This window comes from Exophiala aquamarina, assembly GCF_000709125.1.
Source record: "Exophiala aquamarina CBS 119918 chromosome Unknown aczIA-supercont1.9, whole genome shotgun sequence".
NCBI classification, from domain to species: Eukaryota; Fungi; Ascomycota; class Eurotiomycetes; order Chaetothyriales; family Herpotrichiellaceae; genus Exophiala; species Exophiala aquamarina.
Window position 1 is genome coordinate 649,124 of NW_013550579.1, and position 16,530 is coordinate 665,653.

Consider the following 16,530-nt stretch of genomic DNA (forward strand, 5'->3'; position numbering starts at 1 on the left):
AGTTAGGGGCACGACCCATTACTGTTGCTTCAGCATTGGACAGGGACATGGAGGTGGGTATCGTCAAGAGTCTCCTGCCGCCGTTGAATGCAAGCCACGTCCTAGGGTTACAGAGGCAAGAATCTCGACGCTGCCACCACCTTATGGTCATTAGACACCCACTGTGCCGGCGTTAGGTGTACGATGAATAGTGGGGGTGTTTATTCAACGGGTGGACAATATTGCTGACGGGTGCAGGCTATGACGTTGATCGTGGTGGTCTCAGACAGACTGGTGCGTGGCAGTGCAAAATGCATCCCTCGAACAGGAATGATGCAACCGATCGACGACAACATTTCTGCTTGTGCAAATTGTCCCCTCCCTACAGAGAGCACTCTCCCCAATCAATGCCAATTCGTCCACCCCTCGGACGCCTGTTTCGCGAGTTTATTTACCAAAAATGCTCCTACCGTAACCCGTCGGGATTGTTCTCAACAGAGGTTGACGCCAGTGAATGTCCTTACAATACAATCAAGGGCCACAATAAATCTGGAGAGCAGAAAATAGACACCTCGTATCAATTGATTTATTGGCACTATGACTAACTTCCACTTGGGAAAGAATCCATCAAGTATCGAGTGAGAAAAAAACACCCGGATCAATTGAGAACCATTCAAAGCCATCGATCAATTTCCAAAGAAAGATTGGCCGTTGACGAGGAAAAATAATTCAGCGGGCGAAGGTTTCATCCCTCACCAGACACCTGATTGATTGATCTGCAAAGATAACCCCTCCCAAACTCCGTGCTTATTGGTACACATCCAAATGTGGGACAGCTATGTCATGGTCATACTCCATCTAAGAAGTCTTGCGCCGCTCGATGTGGTGGTGAAAGTCATATCAAGCCGTCGTCTCCAAGGTTTTTCGGCGTAGTCAAGAGGACAAGCCTTGAGCAGTCACTTTGTAAGAAAATTGCTCCCATACGCTTTGAACGCTGGTCGACTAAATTGATTGCAAGATATGGCATGGTTGGATTTTCTTTTTAAAATGATGACCGTGAAGAAATACTGCTATGGCTGCTTTGCAATGATAGTGACGCTTGGGCATCGGTGGCCTGCGCACTTCGTCGCCGGGCAGAGCGAGTTGCGGCGTCCATCTGTTCTTTGGTGTGGGAGTGCATCATTCGGGCGTATGTCGACATTGCTGCAACTGGATCTGACTCATAGTCGAGAGTCTCAGTTGGCCTGGAGAGGTATTCAACAGTAGAAGGCATTTTGTTATTTTGAAGAGTTGTTCAACTTTTGAATATCAAAGTTGGACTTGAGAGTCAATGTTTGTTATAATGGAGTATGAGCAGTGGAAGAGATGATTGGGAATTTGATGTCGGGGACGAGCATAATATAATTTTGGAGGAAACTCCTCGCCAGGCTGAAGATGAAAGCATTTGGCACCCAATACTAATGCAAGCTGGGCGGGGAGTTGAGCAAGTACGCATTCGCCATCGATGGCATCAGATGCGGGTGGCGTTCGAAGACCCAGTCATGATGCCTGGACAGAGCCGAGACCCTTCCCCTAGCATTGATATGTCGAATCTGGGTGGTCGTCCCCCAGGACTAGTCCAGTATGGACTGCCGATCAGCGGCAGAGAGCTGACTTCTGATCCTCACCAAATGTCTGATGGCAACACCCTAGTTGTCGAGATCGAGCAAATGACCTGAGAGAGAGCGCCCGAGCGAGTGGAGCACGAACCTGCCGATCGAATGGGAGGATTCAGGGTCTGGTTGCCAACATGCAAGATGAGAACATTTCGCATGCTTAGAGGAATTTGCCCATGGTGGAATTGGAAAGCCCATTGGACTTAACGGCTGGTAAAGGTGTGAGGATTCTCATCCATCCTATGGACCTTCAAACGATCTGGGTCTGGAAAGTACCAGCTCAATTGGAGGTCTTGGAAGTCGAGGAAAATCGACTGAAATCTAGATGAGCAATAGAGAATGGCGCCTTGCTGAGATGCAATCTTGACTTTCATTGCTATGGGCGAGCTAAAACAGCGTGTGTGGTGAAACCAAAGAAGGCGTAGCTAGCATTACCGTTTGGTGGACATTCAAAACTAGGGAACAACATTCGAGCCAGCAACGGGGCAGAATTGCTCATGCTGTTGTCGCAAACATCTGTGTGCGAGCATGATGCGTGTCTGTGGAACCCATGGAGCCTGATCACCTGTTGGGTGCCTGTGGTTAGAAGTGGGGGTATGACGTCGCGCGAAATCAGGGTCTGATGTGTGTCCAGCCCAGCCTTGCGCTGCCAAGACCGCCACCCTAAACCTTACTCCAACTATGACCAAATTCTGTGGTGCCTCTCCGCAGTTTGAGCGAGTCGAAAGAGCACAAGAGCCCTTTCCAAAACAACCATCCTCGGTACACATTCATGCCCCTGATGTTAGATACTTTTAGAGAATATCTTCTTCATGACGATGGATCTTCGGCCCCACTTGGCTGTAGCTTAATGCTCGCCACTAACTCTGCCGCATCTTTTATCTACAATATCTGGAGAACATAGCAACGTCTTTGCAATTTGGCGAGCTCTGACGCACCATGATGGAGATATTGAAACCATCTTAGTTTCTCTTTACATATGTGGGTACATTATCAGATCTGTCTACCTGTAAGGTCTGTATGTAGATCTTCAAGCTTGAAACTGAACGAAAATCCAAACCAACGACACTTAATGGGCCGATGATTTTGATTCGAATCTCGATTCCAACTTCGACTCGAATCTCAATTGGCGGAGGCGAACAGACTCCTCACCATTGATCTCTATCAAAGATGTGAGACACGGGTACGCGGACAAGCTGACGAGGCAAGCACATCTCATCCCGTGTGTACCAGTCACTTCGAACGAGCAGTATGCGAATATACGTCAGAGGCACTATTGGTTGAAACGGAAGGTCTGACACGTGAGAACACAGTCAAAGTATGACTTAACCCTGTCACCATGCGGGCAAAACTGGGGCCATGACCTATGCTAGCAGTATCATCGGGCGAACTCGCTCGTAGTACAGAAATGACGTCCGGCTTCGACCACTGCACTGTCCAGGCTTAAGATGTGTGAGTGGCCTATGACTTTTGCAATCACTCCAAAGTCTAGATCGGCCTGCGGTTCTGCTCTCAAGGTTGCTGAGGTGCATATCATAGTCGTCTTGAGGAGCATGACAATCCTCTGTCATAACAATTGTTTGCCCACAAGTATTTCGGGTTAGACTTTACCGTAGGGTTACGATAGTGTGTGCTTGCTGCCGACATGCCCACACAATGCTTGGTATGGGCCAGAAGCTCGAAATTTGAAAGATCAGACGGGAGAACCTGACTGCTCCCGCACAAGAAAGGCATGTCTTTCTGTTGATCTTTAAGATCGCCTGCCGTATCCATTGATCTGATCGTCATTTGGCCTTCCTGGAGGTAAAAAAGGCATTCCAGGTGGGAATGGAATGTTGGCTACATTTGGTGGGCCTGGTGGAAATGATAGACCTAGATTGTTCTGCCCCCCTAAAAGGTTGGGAGGTGGTGGAGGAGGCGGCGGCCACATACCTGTCCAATTGGGTGGTGGGGGAGGAAAAGCCGTAGAACTAGTCAAAGGATGAGGGAATGATGAACCCACAAAGGGAGGCATAGGCACATCAGCGTCAAAATGTTTAAACGTTGGAGTTTGGAGGCGAGCATTTTGGTGAGTGTATGCTTGGGTTTTCAGTTTGTCTTGATGGGTACTGTCATTGCCTCGCGTGCTCTGGGATTCTCTTCCTCGAGATACTGACCGGCTATAGGACCGTGAAGACGCCGAGGTATTACTTGGCGATTCGCTGTATCGTCTCCTCTTACGTTGGGTACGACTGCGACTGCGGCTGTGCGATCGACTCCTGGTTCGGCTGTGATTGCGACTATTGCTGTGAGAGTGGCTCCTGCGTGAGGATCCATCTAAGGCATTCATGGTGCCTCTGGACCTCATCTTCTCACAGAATGTGCGTGACCACCCGTAGTATGTATCTGCCGTGAGGTCTTCTGCTTCATTCCGGTACTGGACCTGGCCTAGCTCGTCGACTTCAACGGGGATGCTATCGTTTTCAAGTTTTGCAAAAGTATTGTCCATTCTGTCCACGTCTCTTAAAAAATCTTTTAGCGCGTTCACCAGACTCTCGTCAGCAGGGCCGGCAGAGAATTGTAAAGCTCTAACTTCAGCTGGGCGGATAGGTTGTGAACTATTAGGGACGATAAGATGCATGAGGTTGGCGGCGGGTAATTCATAGAAGGGTAGAGATGGGTCTCCGTGTGTGGAAGGTATGTTGTATGGTAGATCTAACGACACATTTTCCGACTTTGAAGGTGGTTGTAAGGGCGAACCGCTTGTCTCTGGCGATGCAGACAAGGAGTTCTGAAAAGCAAGAAGCTGCTCCTTGGTAAAGTATTTCTCCTTGTCCCAGATATCAATCAAGCCGATCAGTCTTCTCTTGACCTTCGATTTCCGCTGGGAAGCAGCCAATTGAAACAGATCGCATAAAATTGGACGCAAGGATTGAATGACAGTCTCCTCTGTCGATACATTCTGATTATGGTATTTGGAGTGATGGAGGAGATCATGAACTAGGTAGAGAATGTGCAATCGTTGACGCGACAGGAAGGACTTGGAATTGTTTTTGGCTTCAGAGGCCTTATGTTTGGAAACTGAGAGTAGGAATTTTCCCAGTGCAATAGTCCTTGGAGCTGAAACGACGACATTGTCGAGTAGCCACTGTTTGCACGCCTGTAAGTCTTCAGTAAATTTACTTTGTAATGCTACTTGGAGGACTAGAATCCTTCAAACCTGAATGTTCTGTATCGTGCAATTGCGGAGAGTTTTGTCAAACATGGATTGAAAATGTTCGAGATCATCACGAGAGACTTTGGTTACATCAGGGCGTAAAAGTGATGCAGCGAATGTCGCCTTCGCAAGGGACATATGATGCGCAGCCATGAGGGTGGTTTGCAGCCAAATGAGGTGCCAGTCGTTGCAGTCAGAACGGCAAGAGATCCTATCCATGTCATTACCAACCCAAGATACGGCTAACACGTGATTATGGCATTCTTGATCTTATCTTATCATGGTGGTGCGCACTACATACAGTACATATCTCATGCACGGGTATAGTACTCCTTACCACTTGGTAGAAGGTATGTACACTATATACATATGCAGGTGCCACTACTAGGAGTAAATACCCCGATGAAATTCCATCATCCAAGTGCAGAGACCGAGCATATATGTACGTAGAGTATCTCCTCTAGCTCCCTAGGTTGGTACCTATGTGGCATTTGACTAGGGGCCAACGAAAAGGGCCACAGCGACTCATAATTACAAGTACCATACACGGTGCCCTTTGTAGTCTGATATCGAAGTTATGCGGTCAGGGACTTTGGAAATCGAGGCAATAAAATTGAGCGTCCAGGATGGGTCTCGGTGGTCAAGTGGTCATCAAGTTACTCGTACCAAGCCCACAAGTATACATGTCTCGTTTGGAGAGAACCTTCATACCGGGTACGTTTGACAGCTTATCTACCTGGGCCTCCTTCTTTGCAGCTCGCCTGTGCAGAACCGTTTCATGCAGCGAGCGCCTCCATTCACCCGAAATTAGCCTATGCCCGGAAAGTCCCATGAAATGACATGGCACGACATGAACGGAGTCACGTGCAAAGCGCAAGGGCAAGGGCAAACCTCGAGACGAGAACGCAAGCACACGCCTCTGACAAAAACCGCCGCCGCGAGAGAAAAGAAAGGCAGCTCCAGTCATGCGGCGTGCTTATTGTTATTTTGTTTTGTGCTGCGGTGTACGGCACGGAGTACTGGACATGGGGAGCTCTCTACTGTGGTTCTTCCTCCCACGAGAAGTGGGAGGAAGCTTGACACGCTAGCCTGTTGCGGCAAGGCTCCCGAACTCCCGGTAACACGGATGCAAGTCGATCTGAGGGAGGAAAGTACGCGTGGGTGAATTCTGTGTGTATTTTGGTGTAGACCAGCCAGGGTCGCTCCTGCAAGTTTTCCAAGCGGTGGCCGACGCGACGCGGCTTACCCCGAACGGTGTGCCGGGCGGTCGGCTAATGGGATTCGTTGCAGTAATGTAACTCGTACATAAGTTCGTAACTGACTAAGTCGGAGCTTGCAGAAGATGAGAGCTCGCTGACATTATTATTGACATTATTATTGACATTATTTTTTTTGCTTCCGTCGCCGCCTCTGAATTTTACCCCAAACAAAAATAAAACCCAAGGGAGCCACTATTTTCAAATCAACTAGTACTTATTAGGAGCTGTTATACCTGGCAGTCCCCTTGATCCCTTGACCGCCTACTCCGACTGGGTTCCTGGATACTCCGTACCTGGGGATTGCTTATCCGAAACCGCCTCCTCCTGCTGGAGCTGCCGGTCTGGCAATCTCGAAATTTCTCAAAAATTCATGCCACCATCCACTTCGTCCCATTATTCCCATCTTCCGTTTCCCCAGACTGCAGACTGCGCCGCTTAGCTTTCTTGTCTGCTGTCCCTTTGACAGCTCGCCTTCTCCCATCATCATTAGCATCCTTTCCCTTCTTCCCTGTCCTTTGTCCCTCCCCTAAACAGCAGACACCCTTTCTCTTCTTTAGATTCGTGGATCGATAGACCTTCTATTCTTGTTTGTAGGGGGTGTTGGGTGGCTCTTTTCACCGGTTCAATTTACCTCTTGTCCTACCGATCTCCATCTCGGTCCATCGCATCTCTCCCTTCTCACACCAGCCATGGCGACCGTTACAGAGGCTGTCAAAGAATCCCTCCTGGGTTCCACAGCCTCTCCAAACCTTTCCTCCGAGTCGAAAGCCACCTTCCTAAAGTACGCTCACCAGGATGCTGATGGCGAGCTGTACATGAGCGAGGAAGACTTCATCAATGCCGTCGCTCCTCCAGAAGAAGACTATGTAGGTCATTATCTTCTTCCCTTCAGCCGATCTGTGTTGTGTCCTTGGGGCCTTGCTAACGCGTCATTTCCACCATAGCACAAGATCAAGAGAGAACAGTATGGGATTCTCTATGGTGTCGCCGACCGACATAAGCGTGGGAAGATCTCCATGTCCGAGTGGGCTTCCTTCGACAACCTCCTTGCGAAGTCCGACGCCGAATACGAGATCGCATTCAGGCTCTTCGACACAGATGGAACTGGTTCCATCAAATCAGATACCTTTCAAAAGATATACGAGCAGAACCGCGGTCAAGACAGTATCCCGTTCGACTTCAACTCCGAGTGGGCCTCTCTGTACATTGGTGGCAAGCAAAGAAGACATGAGATGACATACCCACAATTCGCCCAGATGATGCGTGGCCTTCAGGGTGAACGAATACGACAGGCATTCCATCTGTATGATAAGGACAAAGACGGTTATATTGACCCTGAAGATTTTGAGCGCATCATCCGAGCCACTTCAGGGCATAAGTTGTCGGACCATCTCCTCGAGAACCTACCTACACTTTGCAACATCTCAACCGGAACAAAAATCTCATATGCTAATGTCCGGGCCTTTCAGAACGTAATCCGTGAGATGGATCTGCTTGACCTGATAATCAGAAATGCCACTGCAAAATCAGCAGATGGTAGGATCGACAGAACAGATTTTCTGAACGAGGCTGCCAGACTCACCCGATTTTCCCTGTATACTCCCATGGAAGCTGATATTCTGTTTCACTTCGCCGGTTTGGACACTCCCTCAGGCCGTTTGGCTCTCGATGACTTCGCCAAAGTGTTGGACGCAAGTTGGCAAACTGCCGGCGCCAAGCTTGGTGCAATGACTGATGTGGCAGATCGAGCTGTGTCCAAGTCTCGGCAATTCTTCTTGGGTCTGCTCGAATCAGCCCATCATTTCGGCCTGGGAAGTATTGCTGGCGCATTTGGTGCATTTATGGTGTACCCCATTGATCTTGTGAAGACGCGATTGCAGAATCAGAGAAGTGTCAGACCAGGTGAAAGACTCTATGAAAACTCACTCGACTGTGCGCGCAAAGTCATCAGAAATGAAGGCTTCCGTGGCTTGTATTCCGGCGTGCTTCCACAATTGGTTGGTGTGGCACCAGAGAAGGCTATCAAACTCACTGTGAATGACCTTGTGCGCGGACGATTTACCGACAAACAAACGGGTTTGATTCCTTTGAAGTTTGAAGTCCTTGCAGGCGCGACTGCTGGTGGTTGTCAAGTGGTAAGTCTGCCCCTCGCTATCAGCCGCGCGCCCCTTTAGCATGTGTATACTAACCACATCCCGAAACCGAACAGGTTTTCACCAATCCCCTAGAAATCGTCAAGATTCGCCTGCAAGTACAAGGAGAACTGGCGAAGAAAGCCGACGTCCCCAAACGTAGTGCGATGTGGATTGTTCGAAATCTGGGTATCCTAGGTCTCTACAAAGGTCTCAGCGCTTGTCTGTTGCGTGACGTGCCCTTTTCTGCCATTTACTTCCCCACCTACAGCCATTTGAAGAAAGACTTCTTCGGCGAATCGCAGACCAAGAAGCTCGGTGTCCTCCAACTTCTCACTGCTGGCGCCATCGCTGGTATGCCTGCGGCTTACCTTACAACTCCATGCGATGTGATCAAGACCAGACTACAAGTCGAAGCCCGCAAAGGCGACGCCACATACAATGGTTTAGTGGATTGCGCACGAAAGGTCTACCGTGACGAAGGATTCAAAGCCTTCTTTAAGGGCGGCCCCGCACGTATACTACGAAGCTCTCCACAGTTCGGCTTCACACTCGCGGCCTATGAGGTCCTCAGCACATTACTTCCCTTCCCTGGTTCCGAAGAGGCTGAGTCGCAGAAATCCACCGCTGGAAAGATGGAGCCTGGTGTCGGTCTTAGAGAGGCTAAAGCACCTTTACCCTATCTTCGGAGCAGAAACGCGCTCAAGATTCTCCTGGACTTGGACAATAACTTCGGCCGTGTCAGGATCCCTGATGCTGCGAGTTCGTGGAAGAGTCTGCCTGGGTTTGGAAACACCAAGGCCTAGGTTTGCTTCAGTGCATAGAGCATAGAGGTCTAGATCGTTTAATTGCACTTACGACAGCGGGGACATGGATTTAGCCGAACAAATGGCTTGGTCATTTTAACTAAGTGCTAGTCAAATGGATGGAGCTGATATCCAATGGCCATAGTGTTGCAAGGCAAGGTGAACACACACATGTATCAAAAACCAGGGTCAATGTGGACAGTGGGGATGATAGAGCCTTGCATATAATGAGGGACTACAACTAACTTCTGGTTAGTTCCTCTTTCCATTTTCCAACCTAACCTGCTGTTATTTCCCTTTGTGGTGCGAGCTCATTTCTTTTTTTGCTTTAACATTCCCAGTTCGCACGCTTTTGTCGCAAGCCTTATTCCACATCAATGATCCAATCGCACATGACAGCGAGAAGATGCTCCTAGTACTGGTCCAACGGCTAAATGAGTTCAAAATACCCAAACTGTGTGCCACCAGGTGCTTGTGATAACACATAATGCTTCCGACGAGGCTATATGTGCAGCTGTGCCACCAGAACCCCTTAGACTGTGGTTAGATGGTCCCGGAAACGAGGTAACAAGCTTATTGCTTGTATTAACATCAGGAGGAATTGTCATTTAGTGGGCTGCATTAGAGCAAGGTGACGTTCACAGCACTTCTCGATCTAGCCCAGCAGATATCACCAAAACAGCGTTTATACTCTAACTTGATTGGCAGAGGTGGAACTGCCTGGGAAAAGCAAGTTGTTGAGCGAGCCACGGCCATGCTGAAAGCGGCACGAGATAGTGAGTCTTAGCACAACGGATCAGGCTGACTTTCCATTCACATTATTTTTTCGGCCTCCTGCATCCCTTTGAAGTCCCTTGAGGAACCACGATGTATCACAGAAGTTGGGGACCCTTCGATGTGAGACTCAAGAATGTCAGAATTGAGAATGAAGCTGGACAAGAGCGTCTTCTTGACGAAGGTAGGCAGGCCGCAGCCGGAACTGTGAAGGTCCAGACGCGAGACTTGGAAGCCATTACAAACCACCAAGACTACATATCTGTCACTCGTCGCCACGTTTAGTGGGATACAAAGTGGCTGGATCTGATCTGATCTGATCTAGTCGGATGATTTGGACTTCTGTATTGATGGCTTTTGCTTAACATTGCGGTTTCGTCTATTTTGACTCCATCTGGCAAAATGTCTGCTGTAAAAGTGTCTGGTGGGTATTTCCATTAGCCTATCTAGCTCAGCGCTCGAGTTAGGATCGTTCCCTTTCCTTCGGGAAGGCTGTCTTCCTGAAACAAACGCCTCAATTGTCTTGGGACCATCCCCCACCAATCCTAAGCCGGGCTGCCGACCCGTGTTCCACGGGAACTCTCTGGGGAAAACACGTGGAGACAGAAGTCGTATGCTAATAATAATGGGACCTCCATTGCCCATTGCCGGTTCAAGAAACAAGCCTAATAGGCCCGACGGCAGCTGTGATAAGCTTTAAGATCTGCTAGCCGGGCTACAGGAAGCAGCTGACACCTAGACTTCCAGGATGGGATTTTGAGACCGACTCGGGGCCTTGGTGAACTCAATTCGGAGTCAAGAGCTTCTTCCGTCTCGATTCACTATAGGTCATGACTAGAAAAGGATGTGTTGATCCACCTCCAGATCCACAGAAAGGAAACCATAAGGCCCAGAACACGCTTCGGGCCCTGCCAAGTGTATCCGCCGAAGTATATCTGTATTCTGTCAAGCATGCCAAAGCCTTATTCCACTTCATTTACTGCTTGGGGGAGGCATCTATGCAGAGCACTAGCTTGCCACTTGGCAGGCCGGATTCCTGGAACGTCTGTTATGTATGTCAAAAGCTAGGATCTAGACCTGCATTCTCGTTCAGCTGAAGCAGTAGTCGAAGCATGGGATGCAGAAGAGATCCCGATTTCAGTACTGTTGAGGAAAACATGTCTCAAGCAGTCTGCAGAGGGACGTCGGCGATGGGTATATAAGTCTCTCCCTTTTCCGTATGCTGTCTGTTATCCTTCTCCAGCATCAGCAACTCTGCGCGATATCTCCCATCATTTGTGCTGCAGTATCTCTTTTCTCATCAGCTTTTCCTCGCACACACCCCAGCATAACCAAACAAGATGGCTTCAGCTCTTTTAGCCGCCGCTGGATCGCTCTTGTCGGCCGGAATGTCACTCAATGACAAGCTCATGAACCGCAAGGGCGCCGACTCGCACACCAGCTGTGGCATTGTCTTTCAGAACTTCAGCAACCGAAAACTCTGGATTACTAACAACGGCCTATCCCATGGCACATGGACCACAGCTGCCCAACCTCCTCAGATTATTCCGCCAGGGAAGGCGGTTGCATTCATGAGCGAGTCGAAAGGTTTTGCCACCGGTACGCAAGGCTGGTGCAACGTTTCCTTTAAGCCCCACAATGACTGGGATATCAAATTCAACTGGAACATCCCATTCGCAGGAGGAAATTCGTACTAGGGCAAGATGAACGGTCATGACAATGACTATATTCTTACTGCACGGGGGCCGAGCCAGGGCAATAACGTTCTGCTCAAGGTCTACTTCAGCGCTAAAGATGAGTCTGGCAATGCGGACCAGGACGAGGTGGAAGAGGAGGGGGGCAACACAAATGGCAGTTCCAGGAACGATAAATCCAGGAACAATGATGATGAGGATGAAGAGGAAGAGGATAACTCTAGAAACGACAGATCCAGAAACAACGACGACGATGAAGAGGAAGAAGGAGGCAATGACGAAGAGGAAGACGAGTAATTCAGTCATGTCGTTTCTTGCTGATGGGACAGCTGTGACTGGATCACGAGTGACCAGTCAGTAGCAAAAGGGCTAGATCACATTCATAGTCTATCTTATGATCACGGAACTCCGTAGCGTGCGAACAGTGGTTCTTACGATGTCGAAAGCAAATCAGAATCTCCACAGAAAAATGAATCAACTCTCACGCGCAGATACCATGTGTGATGTTTTAAACCTCCCAACCAATGACACCGTGGCTTTGTGCTAACATGCAACATGAGTTCAGCGCGATTGCCGCTCGGAGGACTATGCTGCGACAAATCAGGTGGAGCTTCTTGACTATATATCGAACCGAATATGGCTAACGCAGAACTCAGAGTTGACGGCTTCATCCTCTCTTTCCTGCCTTCTCGATGCGGCCTGCGCCAGAATAGATTCAAAAACTATGCTGGTCTTTGGTTTGGCGGATAGAGTTGAAGCTCAGAGGGTTTCTGTATCGTGCTGTCGTCTTAGGCATGCCAGTTCCGTTGCGCCATTGAGCGACCCCTGAAGTGGATGCAACCATGACTATTGACTTGAACTTTCAGTAAGTGAGAGCAGAAGGAAAATGATGGGCCATCTTCAGTTATAAATCGAGCGCCCTATACTAAGACGTGGGATTCTGTGACATGATGACGAAGAGTGCGTCCGTTCGCGCGCACGTTGCATGTCATGAAGGACGTTCCAAGGTGGCTTCGTCACAGTGGAGTCGATGATAACGTTGAACACGTTACATAACTGGCTCGATATTGACTAAAAATGATACGTAGGTTACCCATTCATCTTAGCTAGCAACGTTAAAATATTTCTCGGCATCCCTCAGGCCGACGAATCGTTGCTCACTTCTGACTTTGCTTGCTTCGTTTCCACCATTTGCGTCTCCTCCACATGCTGACCAGTGATAGCGAGGACGCTGGAGTCAGCAAAGGCAGCAGATCCCTCGAATTTAAGTGCGATTTCCTCCAGCGGAATCCCCTTGGTCTCCACCCAGGTGAAGTAGATAATGGCCAGGAAGATGATGTTGTAAGAAGCATTGATCAAATAGAACTTCCATCCCAGGTCTGCCATGGCATAAGAGAGCGCAAAGGACGCCATGAGCCTGTTTGAAAGAGTGTCAGGACAAGGGCATCACGTGGATGGAGAACATTAGAAAGGAGGAGGATGCTTACCCGAATCCGCTGTCCAGCATGCGGAAAATGGCGATCCCAGTGGTACGGAGTTTATACTGTGAGACTTCGGTCGGGTACAGACTCGTCAGAGGGGTGATGGAGAATGCGTAGAGGCCTTGGAACAGGAAGATGAAGGCGATGGTGCCGTAGATTCCGGATTTGTTGGAGCTTTCTCCAAATGCTAGTTACGGGTGAGTTTCTGGATGCCCTGGAGAACGCGAAGAAGGCCAAATGCTTACTCTTGATCATTCCGGCAATGGCATATAAGCACACGATCATCCCGGCCACGCTGCCGAGTGCCTGCTTGCGTCGGCCGATGAAGTCGAGCAAGTAGCTGCCACAGCAAGCCACAACAAAAGACCAACAGCTCAGGATGACATTGATCTGGGTCTTCGTATTGACTTCGGTGATGCCGGCCTGGGTGAGTATCTTGTCCAAGTAGAACCTGTCATCGTGATACGTCAGTGACATGTGCAAGTAGACTCGATGGGAGCATCACGCACGAGATGACAAAGTTGCCAAAAGAGTTGATCATGACACCGAAGGTGCACAGAATCAGGAGGCGCTTCCTGTTCGCTGGAGTGGCCGCAATCTCGACCCAGGGATTGGAGTTGGACATGGCCGTTTCGGCGGCCAGAGCGCTTTCGATTTCTGCGAATGTTGTCTGCACGCTTTCGGATTCGGGGTTACCGCCTCCCTGAACAACAATCAATACCTCTCGTGCATGCTCGTGCCTGCCTTTGGAGAGCAACCAGCGGGGAGACTCAGGAACGAAAGGCAGCAAGACCAAGGCGAGCAAGCTGGGAATCACTTGAAGCATCGAGGGGAGTCTCCAGGACCAGGTCGACTGGATGTTCTGGCTGCCATAATTGATAATGGCAGATAACAGGCTGCCTACATAGAAGCAAGAAAAGAAGAATCCTAAAATCCGCCCTCGAGTAACAGCCGGAAGGAGTTCACCCAGCAGCGCAGGTGCCGCGCCACTGGACAGCTGAGAACCAAGGCCGATAATGATTCGCGCCACGATGAACATGCCGATGTTCTGTGCCGCGCTCTGTAAGATGATTCCGATAAAACAGATGATGGCAGAGAACAGGATAGCATTCTTGCGACCATACGTATCCGGGACGATCTGCATCAAAGGACCGGACAAGATGGCACCCATCCATGCAGCAGCGTTGTTGAGGCCATTGGTGGTAGTGTTGAGGTTAAAGTACTCTGTGTAGGATGGCAGAATTTGCAGTCCATTCATCACCGACGAATCATAGCCCAGTGTCTACATTTCAACCGTCAGAGACACCGTATACTTTGCTGCGTGCAGTTGACGGCATATACTCACCGCAGAATTGATGACAGCGACCGCTATGACCACCACAGTGAATATCTTGGGGTTCCTGGGCACCCATCCTGACACATAGTTACGCTCGAACTTGGCCATGTTGGTGTTGAACTTTGCCACAAAGAAGGACGACGATCGATGATGCTGGAGACCTGCAGAACACCCATGTCTCCTGATCTGTTGATTTATATGTATTGTCCATGCCGGCAGGCGCCGCATCTGATTGTGAATGAACGTATGTATCTCTCCGCAAGTCTCATCGATTCCCTCAGCTCACCTTTTCAAAGCGTTGGGTGTGTTTTGATTGAATAACGGGCGGGTTGATTGGGTGAAGCCTAAACTCACCCGTGCTCACCCGTGAATCTTGGGATAGAGCTGGGTGGTCAAAACGTCGCTAATCTGATATTGCCGTATTTAGCGGCTAGGATATGTGGACCAGTTGGAGGAGGGCCAGGGATTCACTGAAGCGATTGCTAACTCTTTTCGTTGATCTTTAAACTCACCCGAAACTCGGCCGTGATCAACTGGACTGACGTTCCCTATGGAAGCAATATTGTTGACAATGCTTAGCCTACTTCTTATCGAGCCCGCACTATTTACGCAGCAGCTTCTCTCGTTGCAACAATAAATGGTATTGCTGCTAGATATTCAATTTTTGACCGCCGCCAGGCCTGCCGTTATCTCCTGCCGGATTCGATGCTGTTATCTCAGAATTAGACGTACGTACCTCACCCACGAAGTTCCGCCACTCATCTGGCCCAAAGCGATGCCAGGCAAGATCAAGTCGTGGCCCGCATGGCGGGAATACGGCCCAGATGCCAATGGGTACCATCCCAAAGATCCAGAGTATGCTGCCAGCAAGAGATCGATTCTCGAGCAATATGGCCAGGAGGCTCTTGAGACCAGTTGGCTCCAAGTATGCCAGGATCTGGAAGCCGTCACATCAGATCTTGCGAATAAGAGAAGCAACTGTGTGCCTATCTTCAACAGTAAAGATGTTCTGGGAGGTGGCTTTTCTGAGGACCAGTTGGCACAGATCAAGCAGTATGGCTGCTTTGTTGTTCGCCAGGTCATCCCAGAAGCCACGGCCACTGGATTGTACCAGAACCTCAAGTCCTACATTGCCGATAACAAGGCACATATTAAAGGCTGGCCAGCGGAATCTCCCAGTATGCTGCTCATTTACGACTCGCCCACGCAGATCGCCGTGCGAACCCATCCAGATCACCTGAAGCTGCAGCGGCTGCTGAATCAGCTGTGGCATGATGACTCTGGCCACGCGTCTTCCGATCCGCTGTTGTACAGCGACGGCGTCCGGGACCGTCCACCCCAGCAGGAGTTTTTGGGCCTCGGGCCTCATATCGATGCTGGAAGCCTTTGCCGATGGGCTGATCCAACCTACCGAAAGGTATACCATCACATCTTCTCCGGGAGTCCACGACAGCACGACGCCTTCGATCTCACTATCCGCAAAGACGCTGATCAATTTTTATTTCCTGGAGCTGCGCACTCCACGGTTTTCCGGTCGTTCCAGGGCTGGACGGCTCTTACCAAAGCCGCCGCAGAAGAAGGAACGATACTGCTGTACCCAAACATAACCACAGCGATTGCATACATTTTGCTCCGACCGTTTTTCAAGCCTCCTGCTAGCCAAGCAGACATGTTGGATGCCAGCAAGTGGACATTCGATGCAGAAGGTGCTTGGTTTCCTGGCACGTTCAAGGAACATAGTCAATATCTTAGCAGATTATCACATCCGCACCTCCGGCTGGAAGATTGTCTCGTACATGTACCGCTTATCAAGCCAGGTGACACTGTCTGGTGGCATGCAGATGTAAGTCGAGTCTCTTCGTAACGAGATCAAGAGTACTAACAGCGTGCAGCTTTGTCATGCAGTGGATCCTGAGCATAATGGCGACGAAAACGCCAGCGTCGCATATGTTGCCGCCTGCCCAAGAACAGCTGTTAATGAGGCTTATATCAAACACCAGCTTCAATCAACACTGGCTGGTAAGCCGCCTCCAGATTATGCCGATGGCTTGAACACGGACGAGACCAAATTCAGGGGATACACTGGCCATCAAGGTCTTTCTAATGAGGCCCAAGCGGCGCTCGGTTACAGCCTATGAAAGTCAGCGATAAATGACAATGCTCCTTGCCCAGCGATATCGATTCTCACTGTTTTTTCAAACTTCGCCATCGGCAGATA

General features: G+C 49.6%; 4 protein-coding genes across 4 annotated transcripts; 2 read left to right on the forward strand and 2 right to left on the reverse strand.

The window, feature by feature from the left end:
• Window positions 1-3,722: 3,722 nt before the first annotated feature.
• On the reverse strand, window positions 3,723-4,983 carry A1O9_09207 (uncharacterized protein; the record flags this gene model as incomplete). Its single annotated transcript, XM_013401901.1, has 3 exons — window positions 3,723-3,913; window positions 3,990-4,773; window positions 4,834-4,983. 3 exons carry the CDS (start codon window positions 4,981-4,983, stop codon window positions 3,723-3,725), a joined length of 1,125 nt encoding a protein of 374 aa, XP_013257355.1.
• A 1,795-nt stretch (window positions 4,984-6,778) lies between these two features.
• Window positions 6,779-9,027, forward strand: A1O9_09208 (uncharacterized protein; the record flags this gene model as incomplete). The annotated part of the gene is made up of 3 exons (XM_013401902.1): window positions 6,779-6,955; window positions 7,034-8,224; window positions 8,299-9,027. 3 exons carry the CDS (start codon window positions 6,779-6,781, stop codon window positions 9,025-9,027), a joined length of 2,097 nt encoding a protein of 698 aa, XP_013257356.1.
• Window positions 9,028-12,632: 3,605 nt separating this feature from the next.
• On the reverse strand, window positions 12,633-14,420 carry A1O9_09209 (uncharacterized protein; the record flags this gene model as incomplete). The annotated part of the gene is made up of 5 exons (XM_013401903.1): window positions 12,633-12,912; window positions 12,983-13,163; window positions 13,222-13,427; window positions 13,486-14,258; window positions 14,322-14,420. 5 exons carry the CDS (start codon window positions 14,418-14,420, stop codon window positions 12,633-12,635), a joined length of 1,539 nt encoding a protein of 512 aa, XP_013257357.1.
• Window positions 14,421-15,087: 667 nt separating this feature from the next.
• On the forward strand, window positions 15,088-16,450 carry A1O9_09210 (uncharacterized protein; the record flags this gene model as incomplete). The annotated part of the gene is made up of 2 exons (XM_013401904.1): window positions 15,088-16,155; window positions 16,205-16,450. 2 exons carry the CDS (start codon window positions 15,088-15,090, stop codon window positions 16,448-16,450), a joined length of 1,314 nt encoding a protein of 437 aa, XP_013257358.1.
• Between the last annotated feature and the right edge of the window lie 80 nt (window positions 16,451-16,530).